The 19,455-nt window shown below is 53.8% G+C and overlaps 10 protein-coding genes across 10 annotated transcripts; 6 read left to right on the forward strand and 4 right to left on the reverse strand.

Moving 5' to 3' along the window:
• Positions 1-403: 403 nt before the first annotated feature.
• On the forward strand, positions 404-1,237 carry MGL_1951 (uncharacterized protein; the record flags this gene model as incomplete). Its single annotated transcript, XM_001730900.1, has 1 exon — positions 404-1,237. The coding sequence occupies one exon, from the start codon at positions 404-406 to the stop codon at positions 1,235-1,237; it is 834 nt and encodes a 277-aa protein (XP_001730952.1).
• A 345-nt stretch (positions 1,238-1,582) lies between these two features.
• Positions 1,583-3,550, forward strand: MGL_1952 (uncharacterized protein; the record flags this gene model as incomplete). Its single annotated transcript, XM_001730901.1, has 1 exon — positions 1,583-3,550. One exon carries the CDS (start codon positions 1,583-1,585, stop codon positions 3,548-3,550), a length of 1,968 nt encoding a protein of 655 aa, XP_001730953.1.
• A 538-nt stretch (positions 3,551-4,088) lies between these two features.
• Positions 4,089-5,597, forward strand: MGL_1953 (uncharacterized protein; the record flags this gene model as incomplete). Its single annotated transcript, XM_001730902.1, has 1 exon — positions 4,089-5,597. One exon carries the CDS (start codon positions 4,089-4,091, stop codon positions 5,595-5,597), a length of 1,509 nt encoding a protein of 502 aa, XP_001730954.1.
• A 55-nt stretch (positions 5,598-5,652) lies between these two features.
• On the reverse strand, positions 5,653-8,025 carry MGL_1954 (uncharacterized protein; the record flags this gene model as incomplete). The annotated part of the gene is made up of 1 exon (XM_001730903.1): positions 5,653-8,025. One exon carries the CDS (start codon positions 8,023-8,025, stop codon positions 5,653-5,655), a length of 2,373 nt encoding a protein of 790 aa, XP_001730955.1.
• A 1,399-nt stretch (positions 8,026-9,424) lies between these two features.
• On the forward strand, positions 9,425-9,940 carry MGL_1955 (uncharacterized protein; the record flags this gene model as incomplete). The annotated part of the gene is made up of 1 exon (XM_001730904.1): positions 9,425-9,940. One exon carries the CDS (start codon positions 9,425-9,427, stop codon positions 9,938-9,940), a length of 516 nt encoding a protein of 171 aa, XP_001730956.1.
• Positions 9,941-10,128: 188 nt separating this feature from the next.
• Positions 10,129-11,628, reverse strand: MGL_1956 (uncharacterized protein; the record flags this gene model as incomplete). Its single annotated transcript, XM_001730905.1, has 1 exon — positions 10,129-11,628. One exon carries the CDS (start codon positions 11,626-11,628, stop codon positions 10,129-10,131), a length of 1,500 nt encoding a protein of 499 aa, XP_001730957.1.
• A 1,158-nt stretch (positions 11,629-12,786) lies between these two features.
• MGL_1957 (uncharacterized protein) lies at positions 12,787-13,236 on the forward strand (the record flags this gene model as incomplete). The annotated part of the gene is made up of 1 exon (XM_001730906.1): positions 12,787-13,236. The coding sequence occupies one exon, from the start codon at positions 12,787-12,789 to the stop codon at positions 13,234-13,236; it is 450 nt and encodes a 149-aa protein (XP_001730958.1).
• Positions 13,237-13,300: 64 nt separating this feature from the next.
• MGL_1958 (uncharacterized protein) lies at positions 13,301-14,963 on the reverse strand (the record flags this gene model as incomplete). The annotated part of the gene is made up of 3 exons (XM_001730907.1): positions 13,301-13,390; positions 13,503-14,623; positions 14,888-14,963. The coding sequence occupies 3 exons, from the start codon at positions 14,961-14,963 to the stop codon at positions 13,301-13,303; spliced, it is 1,287 nt and encodes a 428-aa protein (XP_001730959.1).
• A 271-nt stretch (positions 14,964-15,234) lies between these two features.
• MGL_1959 (uncharacterized protein) lies at positions 15,235-16,464 on the forward strand (the record flags this gene model as incomplete). The annotated part of the gene is made up of 1 exon (XM_001730908.1): positions 15,235-16,464. One exon carries the CDS (start codon positions 15,235-15,237, stop codon positions 16,462-16,464), a length of 1,230 nt encoding a protein of 409 aa, XP_001730960.1.
• A 139-nt stretch (positions 16,465-16,603) lies between these two features.
• MGL_1960 (uncharacterized protein) lies at positions 16,604-19,186 on the reverse strand (the record flags this gene model as incomplete). Its single annotated transcript, XM_001730909.1, has 1 exon — positions 16,604-19,186. One exon carries the CDS (start codon positions 19,184-19,186, stop codon positions 16,604-16,606), a length of 2,583 nt encoding a protein of 860 aa, XP_001730961.1.
• Between the last annotated feature and the right edge of the window lie 269 nt (positions 19,187-19,455).

Here is a 19,455-nt window from a genome sequence, read left to right on the forward strand (position 1 = left end):
AACGATGCTAATCTCGTCTGATGCCCGCTCGTTGGATATTATGTCTGCGCTGCGCCATCAGACCACTTGCCCAGTCTTGCCCTTTAGTTAGGTTATTTCGTCGGTGCTCCTTTTGCACTTATTCAACTTACTAAAAAACTTTTAGCTGCGTTCGCCATACCCTCGCCCGTTGGTTCGCTGGATTTGATCCGTGCTGCTTTTTATTGTCACTCCAGCCTGTTGCCAAAATTTTATCATCCATCATACTATGACGTCAGCTCAACGCCTGTTGGTTGTTGGTGGCAACGGATTTGTCGGTACGTACGGGCATGCGTCGTATTATGAGATAGACAGTGCCTAACCTTCTCGAATAGGTTCAGCTGTATGCAAGCAAGCGTTATCGCGTGGTTGGGATGTCGTGAGCATGAGTGGCAGCGGACGCCCGTTCCGTACGCCACGAGGTCATGCTCCAGCATGGACGGCATCCGATCATATGCACTGGCATCAAGCTGATGCTTTTGACAAGAATTCATACCGTGATCTGGCTGCATCTTGCACAGCTGTGGTGCACACGATCGGCATTTTGCTTGAGTCGTCATATAAGGGTAAAGGCGGCTCAGCATTGGGTGCTTTGCAAGGCCTGTTTAAGGGATGGGGTCTGCAGTCGGGCTCGAATCCTCTTGCTTCTGAGTCCAAAGAAAACGCTGTTACTTACGAACGGATGAACCGTGATGCAGCTCTCACGGTCGCCGAGGCAGTGATAGAAGCACAACACCGTCGTGCTCACGATGGGGCGAGGACACCTATTCCGTTCGTCTTTTTATCAGCCGCGGACATCATGCGCCCTATCATCTCCTCGCGCTACACCAGCACCAAGTATGAGGCTGAGCAGCGCTTGAGTGACATGGCAGAAGACATCCTTCGTCCTGTGTTTATGCGCCCCGGTCTGATGTATCATCCTCACAACCGTCCATGGTCTACTGTACCTGCAACTATGATTGATGCGTCTAATCATCTGCACAGATTGCACCGTCGCTCGGGTATCCCGATTCCGTCACCGGCGGATATGCTGCGCAGCTCCTACATGCCAGAGTCACTGAGACCACTTTCTGGTGCCCTTACTACACCTGCGCTTCATGTGGATACCGTGGCGAAGGCCATTTGTGAATCTATTGACCGCCCAGATGTTTATGGCGCCCAGTTTGCCGAATCAATCCGCCAACTCGCTGGATGGCCCGCGGCGACCGAGGTACCGTAAGCAAAGGCTCTCTTGTGTATGATTTGATTATAATCGGTCCCTATCGTGCTGTAAAGTCTCTCAAGAATTCATGTCAATGGGCTTGCTACATTTGTTTTTCTTTTTGCATCGTTGATCTTCGCCCATGCCAAGGCTGCCTGCCATGAGCTCCTGCATCACGGCAAACGTACGATTGAATGTGCGGAGAAACGGTGTGGGTGGGGAAAGTGACATAGATAATTAGTAATCCCACGTGCTGCTGGAACATGCCTTGGGATCCACATGCCTCGCTCAAACAATCGACTGCTCCGACCGAAACGAACTCTCGAGCGTGCCACCGAGCCTGCCGTTTGAACGTTCGCGAGGATGTCGTTGTGGACGGGCTTCACTCTATACGTGTCGCAGGATACGTATACATTTGTTCCAAATAAAAGTGAGCCAGGTCGACAGGCCAACAAGCTCGTGATTGATCGTCATGAGAATGCACTCCGTCTTGAGCCTGTGGTACTCGGCAGCGAGGTGCCAAAGCATGAAAAGCAGTTTATTGTGCATGGTATTCTCGGCATTATTTCACTGCATACGAGCGAGTTTCTTGTTGTCATTACGAATCGCAAGCGTGTCGCACACATCTTGAACTCGACGATCTACTTGGCGACAGATTTCCGCATGCTTCCCGTGCGCAGTGATGCGAATCCTGCCATGCTCTCGCATCCCATTGAGAAGCGGCTTCTCTCTCTTGTGAAAGAATCACTGTATTCTGGCCCTCTGTACTTTAGCTATGAATTCGACCTTACGAGCAACTTGCAACGCCAAGTGCAACAGAGCGCGAGTTCTATGGGAGCAGGAGTGCCGCTCTGGAAGCGGGCAGACGAGCGCTTTTTCTGGAATGCGCATTTGCAGGGACGCTTTGTCAAACACTCCGAGAGGTATCCAAATGAAGATTTGTCGCCTTTTATCATGCCGGTCATGTTTGGTTTCCTCGAAGTGAAGCTCGCACGTATTGAAAACCGTTCGTTTGTCCTTGGTCTGATCGCGCGTCGCTCTCGGCACCGCGCCGGTACCCGCTACTTTTCGCGAGGTGTGGATGACAGTGGCAACGTGTCGAACTTTAACGAGACAGAGCAGTTCGTCCTGCTCGATCCGCCGAGCCTGCAGCCGCCGCAAGAGATTGAGGACATCGAGGGCCTTATCCGCATGAGCTTTGTGCAAACGCGCGGCAGTGTCCCAGTGTATTGGGCCGAGATCAACAACCTGCGCTACAAGCCGGATCTTTTGATTCCGGATGATCCGCGCACGCTGACATCGTTTGAAAAGCACATGTCGAAGCAAGTGTCGATTTATGGCAAGAACTATCTTGTGAACCTTGTGAACCAGAAGGGATATGAAAAGCCTGTAAAGGAAGCATACGAAGGTGCTGTAAAGTTTTTGGATCACCCGCTTGTGAACTATACGTACTTTGACTTCCATCATGAGTGCAAGGGGATGAAGTTTGACCGCGTCTCGCGGCTTGTCGAGCATCTCGAGAACGAAGGTCTCACAAGTCATGACTTTTTCTCTCTTGACACGGTAGCTGCTCCACGCTTGCAGCTACAAAAGTCTGTTGTGCGAACCAACTGCATGGACTGTCTCGACCGTACGAATGTTGTACAGACTACGCTGGCCCGTTGGGTGCTGAACGACCAGCTCCGTTCCGTCGGCATTTTGCAGCCAAATGATTGCGTCGAGAACCATCCCAAGTTTATAAGCCTATTCCGAAACATCTGGTCGGACCATGCCGACGTCATAAGTAAGGCGTACTCGGGCACCGGCGCCCTCAAGACCGACTACACACGCACAGGCAAGCGCTCGATGGAAGGTATTTTGCAAGACGGCATCAATTCACTCACCCGATACACTAAGAATAACTTCTTTGACGGTCAGCGCCAGGATGCCTATGACCTTATTACTGGCGCTTGGGATCCACAGTCTGACATGCCATTTGTTGACACCCGGCCGTGGGGTGTGCGTCTTATGCCATGGCTCCTGTATTTGAGTATCTTTTTCGTGCTTGCTTCGGTCTTACTTCCTGGTGGCGAGCCATTGCGTCCATACCGCATCGATACTGGCTCTGTGCCTACCTTTGCCATATTATGGGGCCTTGTTGCTCTGTATGCCATTTACTTTATTTGGCAGCATGGTGTCGAGTACGTCGGCTGGCCTCAACTCAACCGGCCGGAACATCTCATCCATTACACTGGGCCTGGCTACTACTCAAGTCTCCGCGGCCGCGCCGGCACGCCATGTGATCCGAAGCTGCTCAAGAAGCAGCAGGTCGCTGCGAAGAAGCTCCAGTGATTTAAGGGCGTTGTCCTTGCGGTCGTTGTCGTGTTTATATAGGTGTGTCGACTAGTCCTAAATACTCTTTTATCTCCCGTCGTCCTTCCTTTCTGCTCGAATCATTTCGCTTGCATGTCTAGGGGCAGATTCCGGCTCTCGATGGTTTTGTCGTGGAACGTATGCACGGATGCGATTCTTGAAATGCCTGAGCTGTTGGATAAGTGTGATCGACGAGGGGGGCAATGTACGCAGCTGCGGAACGCTACGTCTGAAAGTCACGTGCGAGCTACTTCACTCGTCAGACTCGATCGACAACACATTGCATACTACGAAACATGTTCTGTGCGAGTACGTGGTAAAGCTGTTTGTCAGTCCATTAACATGCGATAGTCTCAGGCGAAGCACCAAAAGAGCCTGTGGTATCGAAAAAAAGCGGCCTTTTGTATGAGAAGCGCTTGATTGAACGGTACTTGGAAGAGCATGGGAAGGTACGCGCCATTTCACTCCACGTCCATCCTCACTGGGCCATGTTGGCCACCGTACTAACCATGAATGCATGCAGGATCCTGTGACAGGTGAAGAACTCACTCGTGAAGATCTTATTACGCTCCAACAGTCCCCACGCATCGCCTTTCCGCGTCCTCCAACACATTCGTCGGTGCCCTCCCTATTGACAGCCCTACAGAATGAGTACGATGCGATGGTGTATGAGACTGTGGCTCTGCGTAAGCAGTACGATTCTGTGCGTCAGGATCTTGCGAATGCTTTGTATACAAACGATGCAAGCATGCGAGTGATTGCTCGTCTCATGAAAGAGCGGAACGATGCCCGCGAGGCTCTTGCAAGTATTCACACGTCGCTCGGGGTGCCAACAACAACTTCCATCTCATCGTCATCCACGACCACCACGTCCACAGCTCCTGGTTCAGCTACACAAGATGTCGACATGACTGTGCAGGGGGATGAGCAAGTGTTACCTCGCTCTCTGCCGCCGGCTGTGATGGAGCAAGTGGATGCCACAGCCTCGCAACTGTCGAGTGAGCGTCGAGCACGCATAAAGCGAGGCGCTTCTGCACCGTATCCAACGCCTGCAACGGCGTCTTCGATGGAAGAGCGTGAAGCTATTAACGCTGCGCACCGGGCATCGTCCCCAGGCATTCTTGCGCTTGATATCAGCGCAAATGGATCCCTTGTGCTTACGGGTGGTCAAGATAAGAGTGTTCACGTCGTCGATCGTGCCTCTGGGCAAGTGACGGCCAAGCTGCAGGGACACTCCAAGCCAATTACAGCTGCTGTATTCTCTGGGCGGAGCAACCCGGCTGTTGGCGACGCCGCACTTGAGGCACCGATGCCGGCGTTTGCTGTTAGTGCAAGTGCCGATGGTTCGGTCCGTACCTGGCGTCGCACAGAAAACGACTCATATGAGCTGGCGCATGTTCTCGAGACGTATGACGCTCCTGTGACGGGCGTCGATGTCCACCCAACAGATAGCCTTGTCGGCAGTGCAAGCCGCGATGGATCATGGGCTATCCATTCGCTTGAGAATGGCGAGCGGCTTATGCACGTGCCAGCGCCAGCTGCTTCTGATGACCAGGGCACTGGGTATGTGTACGAGTCGTTCGCATTCCATCCAGATGGTCAGCTCGCCGCCACTGGCACGGCTGATGGTGCGATCCGCATTTGGGATATCAAGCAGGGCGAGCAAAGTGCTGTGTTCCGCGGTCATGAAGGCAACGTGCATACATTGAGCTTTTCACAGAACGGCTATTTGCTGGTGGCTGCATCGCGTGATGCATCGCACGCCAAGGTGTGGGATCTACGCAAACTTGACGTGACACGTACAATTGAGACAGCAGGCTCGGGGATCGAGTCGGTACGTCTGGACGCATCAGCTCAGCTCCTTGCCGTCGTAGGACGTGACGTGCGTGTATTTGGGGGCAAGTCGTTTGAGTTGTGTGCAACATGGGATGCAGCGTCCTGCACATGTGCACAGTGGAGTCCCAGCGATGGCGCCTTGCTCGTTGGAAGTCTCGACCGCTCCGTGCGCGTCTTTGTCTCATCCTGACCACCTCACATAGCTTACTGTATGGATGCATCAAATTATGTACTTGCTAGTGGTACTACTCCAGCGCCTTTTGAACATAGGCACGGACCTTGCTGGGATCTTTATGGCCATCAGTTTCGACGCCAGAACTCGTATCGACACCCATAGCCTGGGACGCGTCCAAGGCATCCTGTACATTCGCAGCAGTGAGCCCACCAGCCACGAGGAACGGCACACGCACTCCGCAGCGCGTTGCTAGTGCCGGCGCATGTGACCATGTAAATGACATGCCTGAGCCGCCATCGTGCCCGGCTGCTCCTGCAGAATCAAAAAGGATCACATGGTGGTAGCCTGGCCTGGTCGCTTCGGCCAGTGCGCCGGCCCGCAATGTCATATCAGGCTCAACATGGAACACGCGAATCACAAATACGTTAGGCAAGTATCGAGCCCATTCAAGCTCTTCCGTTCGGCCATGTAGTTGGATCGCATCGAGCTGGAGCGACGATGCCACCGCGACTATCTCCTCCAGCGTCTGATTGCGGAACACACCGACGACCAACGGCCGGCACGCCGCGGCCTCAGCCATACGGTCCGCATGCCAAGAGAACCACTCGTGCGCACGCGAAAGTCGTGTCGCGGTTGAAGTGCATACTGAGGCCAACTTGGTATTTGTTTCGGCGGTGTTTGGCGCTGCCTTGTGCACGCTCTGTCTAATAGCACGCGCCACGTCTGTGGACACAGTGCGTTTGGTTCCTGGCGCAAGGATGATGCCAATGAGATTTGCTCCTGCCTGCACGGCCGCTTCCGCTGCAGAAGGAGTCTGAATGCCACACACCTTGACGAAGCGGGGCCGCCGAGCTGACGATGAGAGCACCGATTTTTCGCTCGATTCGCCTTGCAGTGCTTGAATAAAAGCGTGCTTGTCTTCCGCCCGCATGAGTGCTTCGCCCACCAAGAGCGCCTGCACACCCTGTTCCATATAGTGGACGACGTCGCTACGCTGCTGAATGCCACTGAGTGCAACGAGGATCACGCCGCGCTCAACAGCTGCTTGTGCTAGACGCGAGGTCGTGTCCATATCGACGTGGAAGCTGTGTAAATTGCGGTTGTTCACACCAATGACTTTGGGCGACAATAACAATGCACGCTGCATTTCTTCGGCATTGTTCACCTCGACAAGAGGGTCCATACCAAGCCGCAGACTGTATTGGTACAGTCTTTGCAAAGTCATGTCGTCCAGCATGGCAACAATCAGCAAAACCGTGTCCGCACCAGCGAGACGCGCCTCAGCAATCTGGTACTCATTGAGAATAAAGTCTTTGCGGAGAATAGCCGGCCGCCTTGGCATGCACTCAACAACACGGCGTACCATGACCAAATCCTCGAGAGTGCCTTTGAACCACGTCGGCTCTGTTAGCACACTGATGACATTTGCACCACTCCTCGCATACAGAAGTGCCTGCTCGGCAGCGTGAGTGTTGGGTGCAATATCACCTTTGCTCGGCGATGCACGTTTGATCTCGGCCATGATACCGGGAACGATGCCACGTTCTGTCCCATGCAGCAAGCGCCGCGGAAAATCTATACGCACGGGATCTAGCTGCAGTGCGATTGATGCTTCTAGATCTGCCAAAGAGCGGCCAGGTATGGTCTGTGACTGAGCGACATCGAGTTTTCGTTGCCGGAAGATGCGTGTGAGAATACTTTCAGAGGTAGATGGCCCGGCTGAAGCAGGGGTGTTGAGAACATGTGGATTTTCTGCCCATGTGCCACCGTGCCAACTGAGAAAATTGCGCACCATCTCATGGCCGTACTCACTCATGACACTTTCGGGGTGGTACTGTACTGCCTCGATCGTGTAGGTCTTGTGCCGTAGACCCATCACCACGCCCGAATCCACATGCGCAGTCTCTCTCAATACGTCCGGTACCGCATCAATCTGGGCACATAGACTATGATAGCGTGTACCGGTGATAGGGACAGATGTAGACAGGCCGGCAAACAAGCCGCATCCATCGTGTTGCATCATCGACGTCTTGCCATGGAAGATCTCACCAGCGCCGCTGACAACACCGCCGAACGCCACGGTCATACACTGCAGTCCCATGCAAATGCCAAGAATCGGAATTTGTCCTCCAAAATGCTTGATGCAGGCAAGGCTTATTCCTGCGTCAGTGAGTGGATGGCCCGGTCCGGGGCTGATAACCATATTCACGGGCCGCAACGACTCGAGTGTCTCGATTGAGACTTTATCGTTGCGGAAAATGACAACGTTGGCACCCTCTTCGACCAAGAGCTGTGCGACATTGAAAGTGAAGCTGTCATAGTTATCGATTATCACTGTAATGCCGCGTCCTGTGCCATGAGGGCTCCAAATGCAGATGCGTCCATCATCGTGCACTTGCTCGATCGACTCGAGAGTCGCGGGCTCTGAAGAGCCATGCACCATAAGCTCTGAGGCGAATTAGGAGTGGATATAAACAATAAGCTGGGACGGACTCGGCTCCCGTCTCTCGTCCACTCTGTCTGTCCTTTCCGTAGTGAGGTGCGTCGTTGGTCGATGGTGCCACAGGAGTTGGAGGATAGCCTGGGTGTTGAGGTCACGTGCTTGGTCCGCCCAGCGACGCCAAGATGGGGGGAGACGTGTGCTACCGTTGAATCGTGTGTGTGGTCGTTGAGCACTCTCGTGTGCCGCACGGACGTGAGGGTGTGAGCTGTTGTTGTTGTTGTAGCTACTATTGCTGCTGCTATTGACTGGTTGACTCACTCTCTCTTTCTAACTCTCTCCCTCTGTCTCTGTTTCTGTTCAATCTTCCTCTCTCTCTTTATCTCTTGTGAGGTAGTCTCGCTTAAGTGATGACGTCACGAGAAGCGCACACTCTCTTGCTCGTACACGATACGAAGCAGATCCATGCAGGGATTGGGATTCATGAGCCACTTGCTAGGCCGGATGTGGTACGTCATCTTTGTGGATATGGGTGAAAACTCAATCCCTGTTTCGCATGGGTCGTCGTCGACTTACACGCATGCGCACGCATGATGGATTTAGGTGATCGAAGCATGTACTGGGAAAAAAGAAGACGGCACTTACTTAGCCGGGGACAGGTTGACACAAGCGATATCGCAAGGCGTGCAAGTAGAAGTCACGTATCCCGTTTCGGATGGAAATGTACGTGACTGGCAAGCTCTAGAGGCACTTTGGTATTATGTCCTGATTGAAAAGCTTGGCATACAACCAGCCAACAATACATATTACGTGATGCTCGCACTCCCCTCGCCGGTATCGCGAGATGTGTACGAGCAGGGCGCCAAGATCCTGTTCGAAAAGTTTAATGCGCCTGCTCTCTCGATGAGTGAAGTGCCCCTGCTATCCGCCTATGCACTTGGCGTCCTTACCGCGATGGTCATCGACATAGGTGCTGAAGACTCAAGTGCCGTCGCCGTGAGTGATTGCACGGTAGTGTCGTATGGCATCGTAATTACCAAGATCGGCATTGTTCATTGCACCTGGTGGCTCGCGTATCTTCTCACACAGGATGCACATGTACAAGAGGTTCTGGAGCAGGTGGCACCGGGCGACACACATGCTGCTGCATGGAGCCTTGCACAGCAGTTGGTCGACGAGCATCTGGTATATGTGGATGCCGAATTGGCCCGTTCCGAGGCGGAAGACGACGAAGGTGTTTTGGATGTGGCAGCCGCTCTTGTAGAAGGACGTGAGCGAGATGTCGTGACTGAGAAGCAGCGCGAAAGAGATGCACAAAAATCAACTACGTCGTCTGCAAACACCATCACTGTCACGTTCCGTGGTGTTCCTGTTCAGGTGGGCGACGTGCGGAAGCGCTTCCATGAGCCGCTCTTCCGCCCCAGCTGTACTGGAGCGAGTATCACTCGCCACGCCCATGCCCCGTGCTGTAGCGCAGGCGCTTCAGGCACGGCGTATTGGTGGTGAGCCGATGTGTATTTCAATTCCTGAGGCTGTAGAACGGGCGGTCTCTCAGATGCAGCCGATGGAGCGGCGCGTCCCGCTCTGGGAGAACGTTATCCTTACAGGCCCTATGGCGCTTACACGCGGATTGAATGCGGAATTAGTGCGTGCCTTGTCAGCGTACATGACGACAGAAGCGACAGAAGCCTCACAAGTCGCTGGTGAGCCGCATCCCTGGCAGCCCCATGCCGTGCGTGCATTGCGTATTCCCGACTACTTTGCCAACTTTAAAGAACGGATGGACTTGGCACCGTATCTGGGCGCGACGATTTTCGCCAAGCTTGTATTTGGTGACTTGTCTGGTCGAAATTATATCACGAAGAAGCAGTATAACGAGGCAGGGCCGTCTGTTGCCTTTGCTTTGGGTAGTGTCTAACTATAGCTGTTCAACTAAACGAAGATCATGCATAGATAGACTGCAGGAGTCGGTTCCTTAGAAGCGTGCATAAAAATCATATAAATATTCATACGTAGTTCCTGTCTAACAGCTTCACCATATATATGTGAGTGTACGTGTGCGTATATGCATTTCATACACGGCAACTTACGCAGAGAGCAGCCTCTTCATGCTGTACGGACAAGTTCCTCCACAGCATGCACGAGTCGCTCTGCATCATGAGTCGTGGCTGCTTCTGCATACACACGTACACAGTCTTCTGTGCCGCTGGGACGCACGAACGAACGGCCCATGGGTATTTTACCAACAAGTTCATCGATCTTGTCCTGCATGTGTAAAGGCGTCTCAAGTCGGCGCTCAGCATCTGTCGTGCGGAACATGGTGCGGTCAGGAACGGACACTTTCGTCAGGCGATTGGGCAGATCTGTGTAGCATGAGTCCCATTTGGGCGCATCCCACTGGCGGGTCGAAAGAATTGCAAGCACCATAAGCAGATCTGAGAGCGCATCGCCGACCGTTTGGTTGATTAGCTTTGCAAGCAAACGCAGTCGATTCACAGCTTCGATGGATAGTGCCTCTCCCTTCATGCTTGCCAAGTCCATAGCAACCATGACGCTGGGAGAAAACAGAACAGTGCCGTGGCCATTCGCTTCGAAGTACACGCCAATGTCATATTCTTCAGCCGCTCGATGCAAATGCTTGACGCCCGTCTTGGTACAAGTGACAGGAGCACGTTCCTTCAAGTATGCGGTCGATGCACCATTTGCATATGCAGTCTGCACACAGCCGACCTTGATGTCGAGGTTTGCTTGTTTCACGAGCTCCGAGATGTAGTCTGTCGCAAGACTCGCGATCTTGTCACCGTCGAGGAGGTGGAAGCTGGCAGGGTCGTGAGCTGGACCCGTCAAGTAATAAAATACAATGCGGTCTGCATCGCCGTCGAAAGAGCATAATAGTGTTCCAGGCTTCACATCTGCTTCACCGTCATAGCCAATCGGCAAGCGCTGATTCGACTTGACATAGTCGGCGCCGCATCCATTATTCAGCTTGCCTTGTTCATGCACGGACGTGCGGAGCATTTTGATATCTACAAGCCCAGAGGGCAACTGATCCAAGAGTTCTTGGAGCGCCAGGGCCCCAACCCCATTGGCACAGTCGACAACAAGAGACATAGGTGTGTTTTGATTTTGCATAAGAGCGACAAACGATTTGGACAGTTTTTGGTAGTAGGACCTTTTGTCAGGATGACCGTACTTGATCCACATTTCATGTGAATTTCTTGCCATCACCAAAAAATGAAGCTGAGGTGTCGTCAACAAACCAGCGTTGATTGCCTCGGCACCCATTACTTGCAAGCCATCTTCCACAGCACGTACAAGTGCAGGGCTCGAAGGACGCGTGTCGTAGGCATAAATAACACGTCGATTTGCACTCATGTCCAGACGCAAGGACTGGATCAGTGTGAGAATTTCATTCAAGAGTTGGTCGTATGAGTCCGCATTGGCAATGCGAGTACATATGGGTTCCCAGTCGGATGCAAGCATGTCGCCACACGCATCAACCATCTTAATGCCATTGTCTTCCTCAGGATTGTGGCTGGCCGTAACCATAAGACCAGCGGTACAGCCACGCAGAGAAATACTCCGCAGAGCAGCAATAATACCCATGCGGAAACACACACTGTCCAGTAACTCTGCTCTGCCGGTGAGTTAGCGGCGTTCAGGCTCCATAAACATACTTGGTTCGGAATCCAGCTGTCCCGTAGGAATATGTCACATTCGGTTTCTCGTGTTTCGAATATGCGCTGGCAAGAGCTTGCTCATCAAGCGATGTCTTCAAGGCTATCGTCATGGTGGTGAGGACGAATCTGGGGCACCGTGGGCACACCGTGTCTCCAAGGCATGTGCACGTGATATGTTCGTCAGCATTGTACATCGCACGAAGACGCACGGTCCAGGCATGAGGTGTGAGGACGCGCTGCAATTCATCGGCGTTGGCTGGCCAATATGCACCCGCTTACCCTAAACGGAGGTCCAAGATGGGTGGAGGGGTGGGAAGGAAAGGAAAGGGGGGAACGAGATTCAACAAGAGCCAAGCAGGCAAGACAAGGCAGGCAGGGACTCCGTCAGTGTGACGCATGTGTTGGGGAAAACCAACTGAAGTGGAAGAGTCATAGGCCCATCGACGGCCTGAATATTCACCAACGAACAGCTTGCTGTACTCCTCTGCTTGCTGGGTGTGTGTGGGCCAGTCTACGATGTCGACGGTGTTGCAAAGTGTGACGCGTTCATTACCATGGTTCTTACTGGACTTTGCGAGGTCTCTACTTGGCGAACAATGCTTTAACACGCTCGTGTGGAATGCCAACTTGACGGATGTGCCGTGCTTGCGCCTTGGTCTATCCAAGGGACTGGGACTCGGCATCGTTGTATTTGGTAGTATCATCAAGTTTCCGCAAATCTACAAGATTGTTAGCACGCGAAGCGCCGAGGGAATCAGTCTCGCAATGTACATCCTCGAGGTCGTTGCATACACAATCAGTCTTGTGTATGCGATTCGCCTGCGCATTCCCTTCAGTACATACGGCGAGAATGCTAGCCTTACGTTACAGAGTACGTGTTCCGCGGTGCTGGTCATGGTCGCGATCGAAACCGACGGTAGAAAATGAATTGCAACAATCGGACTAACTCGACATAGATATGATCATAACGCTGCTGATCATTGCGTACTCACCAATGGACTCGGTATCGCGGCGGATCACAACCTTCTGTCGTCAGCAGCGTATATCGACGAATGCACTGTATGTGTGGGTGGGAGCCATTCTCATGTTGCTCGGCTCCCTGGCACTCATCAGCAGCACGATCGTACCGCCGCATCTGTTGCAGATCCTGCAGGGCCTCACAATCCCTGTGTCGCTCGCATCGAAAGTGCCTCAAATGCTTGAACTTCATCGATCGAAAGCCACAGGCGAACTTAGCATTATCGTTGTATTTGCGCAGTTGATGGGCACGATGGCCCGTGTCTTTACGACGCTCACTGAGACAAATGATCAGCTTCTGTTTTGGGGCTTTGCACTCGCCACAATTTTCAATGCTGTCATTGCTGTTCAAGTGATTATGTATTGGAACGGCAATGACCGCAAGCGTGGCAGCAGCAACGGCAGCAAGTATACATACCCTCTGCAGGAGAGTCGCTGGTTCGCCACGCCTGACACGTCCACAGGTCAGCTGCCCATTACTTCATCGATGCCGCGCACAAATACCAAGCTGGACTAACTTGTTGCAGGCAAACGCGATAGATGTAAAGCCAAGAGCGTGCATAGAACGAATAATACCATGCTTAAGCATACGGGCACAATCGGATGCCAGGCCAGTAAAGGCCCGGCGACGAGCGGCGCCAGCATACCGGTGAAGCGCCCCAATGCGCTAGCTGCAGCACATGCAGTACCACGCACAAGCGTTGGGAATAGCGCTGGCGTCAAACCATACAGGATTGCATACGCCGTTGTCGCGCAAAACGATACAAGCATGCCCGCACATACGACTGTAAAAGAAGCCTGAGCAAGAGCAAAGAAGCCCAGCGCAGCGGCCGTGAGTCCCAACGTCAAGGGTAATGCATACAAATGACCCCACGCCGTTTTCACAAGAGCGGCGCCAATGACACTGCCTGGTACACTGCTTAATGCATACCATACGAGACTGCGCAAAGTTTGTACAAACGATGTGGACGCCTGAAAGGACCCTTTGCGCTGAAGATACAGAGGAAAAAATGCATTGAAGATCGTAAAGGCAAACGATAATAGCCCCCACAAGCACCATATAGTTAATGTTGTGCGCCGTTGAGGCAAGGCAAAGAGCAGACCACACCGGCCTCCCCATTCTGACGATAAGAAAAAAGCAGAGGCGAAGGCAGATATTCTTCCAGACTCGATACCCGTTGAAAGAGGACCTTCGTCCGCCTCAATGCTAGGATCAACGTTATCTTGGTGTTGTAGATCTTGATCTATGCCGCCATCACGACTAGCAGGGACCTCATATTCCATGCAATTGTCATCTTGACCATCAGGAACAGGATCAAAAATATCGTAGCGTCCTTTGTTGTACAATTCAATAGCATCTAAGACGCGATGCGCGTCATCAAGACGCCCATTCTCAGCCAGGAACAGTGGGCTTTCATGCACGCGACACAAGCAACACCGAGCAGCTACCAGGACAAGTGTGGTGCAGCTCAGCATCGTTGTGAGAATGCGCCACCCATGATTCGGGTTCGTGCAAGCGTCCTCACGCATGCAACTACGACCCGGAAGTATAGCATATGCCATTAATGCACAAAGTACGGATCCGAGTGCAAAAAAGACAGAAAGAGCGGTAAGCCAGTGGCGTTTGTGAAGAGGGAGTGTCTCTATGAGCAGAGCACCATCAATGGGCATACTTCCCCCCACGCCCATGCCCACAACCGCAACGAGCAGACACGAGAGACCAAAAGTCGGAGTAAGTCCAACAAAGAGGCCAGCAATACCAGCAACAAGAAGGCTTCGATGAAACACGTACAAGCGACCGTGTATGTCGGCTATGAAGCCCCAAACAAACGCACCAAGGGCCATGCCGGCAAACATGCACGTTGTTATGATGGTGGTGGCTGCATCACTGAGGTGCCAGTCATCTGTTTGTCATGCGAGTAAGCAAGCAAAGCTCGAGCGGGAAAGATAGAGAGAGAGAGAGAGAGAGAGAGATCGCGTGTTCATGTTTGAACTGTGGAAAACACGTACACTGAATGTGTGGCAACGCCACAGCTAGGCCTTGGAGCCACATCTGTCCACGTCAGCTGGGGCGCCCAAGAGCGCGCGAGTGATGGACGTACATTATCCGCTGCCCAACCAGACCCACATAGAACCTAGCAAGCAACGTTAACCTGCACCATACGTACGAGGAGCACCGCATGGTACGTGCCTACGCCCACATAGGCCATGCGCTCCTCCGGGCATGACACGACCATGGTGCATATGGTATCACGTGATGGCGATCAGCTCAAGAAGCGAAATAAATGAGGCGCGGCGTGAGTGGAGATGGAACGGAAGCGAGGAGGCAAGAAGTAAGAACACAGTGAGGAAGGAAGAAACTTCTGGAGGTGTTTGTGTAGGCCTTTAAGGCGATGCCAGGCAGTGGCCTATTAGGATCTGAGTGTGGGAGAAAGAAGATGGGGAGAAAAAGAGGTGGGTGGTGGCCAGCAAAAACGACGGAAGTGCACGAAGATCGCAGCTGTCTTCAGCGACGATGAGCCGCACAGAGAGCATTGCTGCTGTGGCGCGTGGCGAAGAAGCTAGTGAAAATGTGGCGCCGCAGGTCGAGCGCGGTGCATTCACGGAGAAGGATCAAGAGAACCTCGCGATGGACTCAGATGCCATTACACAAGTGCAAGTAGATGGCATGGTTCTGATGAAGATCGTGAAGCACTGCAAAGACAACCATGCGGTAAACGGCAGTAATGCTTGGGGCGCGCTTCTTGGTATGGACATGGGCGGTACATTGGAGGTAACGAATGCGTTTGGGTTGCCAGGCATGCGCTCAGAGCGAGGTGACGAGGAAGAGCGGACGACCAAGTCATCGATGCAATACATGGGCGAGATGCTGCGTCTCTTGCATCAGGTGAGTGCGGATATCAACCCAGTGGGTCTGTACCAAGGTGCATTTCTGGGTCCGTTTCTAAACACGGCTGTTGTCGACGGACTGAACACACTTTCGCTCCTGATGGAACGTGAGGGACAACATGGCCGAGGGAAGGCCGTCATGCTCGTGCATGACTACGCTCAGCTGGCACAAGGAAACACGGTGCTGAAAGCATTCCGCCTGTCTTCATCATTCATTGATGCATATCGGAAGGGAAAGTTCTCGTCCCAGAGCCTCATTGAACACCGCCTCACATTCTCGAATGTGCTGATTGAAATACCAGTCCACATCCGGAACTCGGCGCTGTTGGACGCTATGCTCACAACGTTGACGACGGAGCAGGCATCGGATGCGCGCATTGTGCCACCGACATCGAGGGAAGAGCTGTCGTCGTCGTTATCGTCCGGGCATGTACTCGTGCCACCGAATTACATGGACTTGAACCTGGCGCTGGAGCCCGTGCTTGTGTCAACCATGGAGTCGACACTCGATGCTGCGGAGACATATGCAGCGGAGGCTGGAAACGTCGGCTATCAGGCACGACAGATCGCGCGTGAAAAGGCACGAGCCGATGCGTTTGTGGCGCGTCGCAAGGCAGAGAATGCGACGCGTGAGTCGGCAGGTCTGGCGCCGCTGCCCCTGGACGAGGTGCACAAACTGTTCAAGATCCCCGCAGAGCCGAATCGTCTCGAGAGTTTGTTGCTGCTGAACCAACTTGATAGTGCTGCGCAGCGCCTGTCTGAGACTGCGGCTGTGGGCGCCGTACAGCTGGATGCGGCTCGGACAGGCACAGCCTTAGATAGAATAGTGTGTGAGAGATTTCCATACGAATCATGAGCAGAGATGCAGCTTGCCTATGGAGTTGGCGTTTTCGGGCTCGCGAGTGCACTGGCTCCTCGTCGGATCCCTGATTGAGACGCCAGCTGCATCCTGTATACGGATGCATCGCCTACATCGGTGATCGTCGGTTCCGTTTCTACTTCAGCTTCTGCATACGAGCCTCAGCGGCACGTGCGCGTTTTTCACGCTCAATGCGTCGGCGCATCTCATCCGAAAGCGATGCATCGTCCATCGGCACGGATGGCGAGGCCGAGCTGCCGCCAAGCCGCTGCCAGAGGTGGCCCAGAGTGGATGTCGGAGCTGGTGCAGCAGGTTCGGGTGCCGGAGCTTCCGCAAGGGCTTCCTGCTTCTCTGCTTTCGATTCACGCTCGCGCATCTTCTCCCGCATGGCGGCCCGACGAGTGCGAGCTTTTGACGACTGAGCCTCTTGCATCTCAGCGGTCAGAGCCGACGGCACACGAGCACCACCGACACCCATCTCGTCCCAAGCATACCAGTCAGGCTGCTCTGCCATCACACGACGAAAGACAGTGCGGCTGGCTTTGCCGCCACAAAGGTCGTATGCTGTGCGATGTGCAAAAGCAGAGGATGACGAGGACGATGACGACATACTTTCAGGACGAAGAGGAAGCACAGGCAACGTCGGATCTGCACGCTGCTCCACGAGCAAGTAATGCACCATGTCAGGCTGGTCAGCGGCGGCAGCGAGCTGCAGCAGAGTCGTAGGAACAATGGTGCGCGACGAGCGAGCCTCGCTCTCACGCCACCAAGAAGGCAGTGGCGCATCGATGAGTTTGGCTTGCACATATGCGAAAGATCCAGCAGCGCCATGGTTGCCATCACTGCCGTCGCCCCTGTCACCAGCGGCGCCCGTCAGCGAGCTGCAGCGTGCAGACTCCAGCAGCTCCTGGTGCCGAGTGAGAAAGTTGGTGAGTGCATCGATCTTGCCACGGCGCACCATCGTCACGAGACGTTCCCAGCGCTCACGCACACGCGACTCCTTCTTTTCGTCCTTCTTCTGTGCATGGCTCGCCCCCTCTTGCTCACGTGTACGCATGCGCGGACGTGCGTGCTGCTGGGCATCGCTCGCACGCAACGCACGTGCCACAGCTTCTCGATGAGCATCGTCCTGAGCAGCAAGCTCCTCCGGCGTCAGATGTGCGACTTTGATGCGTGTTAGCTCGAAAAAGCAGCGGAGGATCTCCGACATGGTGGGTCGCTGCGTCGCGATAGGGATGTGGGACAATGCGCCAAGCGCCTGCTTCTCGTCTAATGGACTCGGCGCATGGCCTGGCCAGTGCCAAAGAACGCCATGGGCCGAGCGCATAGAAGCTCGCACCCATACGTGTTCAGACCGAGCGATCAGGTCGCGCCAAGCACGCCGGTTCAGCAGCTGATGGATATCGTGCGTGAGTTGTGCCTCACCATAGCGACGGAGATTCGCTCCGGCGCTCTTAGCATGCCGGCCGGTCGAGTCCTGCGCAGCCTGAGAGCCACCCTGTTTTCTTCGGGTCGTGTATCGATGGAATGTCTTGTGAGCAAGCACAATGACCGAGCGCTGCGGCTTCGAGCCGCGTGCTTTTGCTCGTTCCGACAGCGGTAAGACGTGCAAGTTGAGCGCAATGGTGGCTACAGCGAAATGACCACCGCCCATCATGATAAATGTCCAGAGCCGCAGCGGGGGCAGTTTGTCAAGCGATGGCTGTGGCTGTGACTGCACCGGCGCAGAATCAGAGAGTAGTTCAGAGGACGCCGTTGACATGGACGACATGGTATCAGAGTCGGTCGCCTCCTCGTCCTCATCATCCTCCTCGTCGCCTTCTTCTTCAGCCTGATCTTGAGCCTGACTCTTCGAAAGCCATGGCACAAGACCTGTGCCATCCAATACATGCATCTGCATGGACCGACCCACATGTTGTGTGCCTTGCACATGCTTGCCTGACCATCCACATGTGCCTGGGCGTATGTCAAGCCGCGGCGTTGTCAGCGCTGAAAGGAACCTCGAAGGTGGCGCTGACTCTCCAGATGGCGCAGCAGCTAGCAACACATCTCGATAAATCCCCAGTTGTGTTTGCTCGAGCTGCGTTGGCGCATTCGGCGCGGTTTCATACCACCACATGGGCGAGCGCAATGCATCGGACATGACATGAGCTGTCAGAGCAGCAGCATCCACATGCTCATCGCTATCCTTTGAGTCCCTTGATCCGCTATCTGACAGATCCAGGCGTCGAATCAGGGCTGTAAGCTCGTCAGTCGTATCCGCGTCATCGCGTATGTCCTGGTCTTCGGCATCGAGATCAAGCGACGCACACATCTGATCGAGCTCTTCACGCGAAACCAACGGAGCCTGCTTTCCACCAGGTGCGCGCAAGTTGTGCTGACGAACAACGAGGTTATATCGGTGCCACAAACTGCGAAAGTGCGAGCGCTGTTGCTGCACGTTCGTAAATGTGCCGCAGCCAGGACACATGGTGCATGCAGGTGCGCCCAACCGTGGCGGCGTTGGTAGGGCGGACGGTGTAGATCCAGACGAAGCAATGGACAGTGTTGGAATTGCTGATGATGATGATGACGATGATTGTTGCGACTGTGAAACATCTTCTTCATTTTGCCGTAGGGTTAGGGAAGATACAAGCTCCGCAGGGATATCAAATGCATACAGCGGCGACGCAAGCCATGGGTGCCTTGCTGACAGACCACGCTGTCCACTCGTAGACATAACGACCTGACGAAACAATGCACGAGCCACGTGTATGTTTCTGACGATGTAGCGCTCAACGATGCTTAAGAGCCAGGGAAAGGGAGGAGGGCAAGGAAAGAGATGTATGGACAAGAGATACGAACAAATTAGGTTTCACACATGCGCGTGATTCCAGCCAATGCGAAACTACGTCAAAAGGGCCCTTTCATGACGCCGAAAGTCCCAGGGTCGTGTGACAAAGGAGGTAGGTTGTGGAGGCGGATCGACAGGTCATGAGGAGCAAGCGT

The sequence above is a fragment of the Malassezia globosa genome, assembly GCF_000181695.2.
Source record: "Malassezia globosa CBS 7966 chromosome Unknown mgl_sf_4.1, whole genome shotgun sequence".
NCBI lineage: Eukaryota > Fungi > Basidiomycota > Malasseziomycetes > Malasseziales > Malasseziaceae > Malassezia > Malassezia globosa.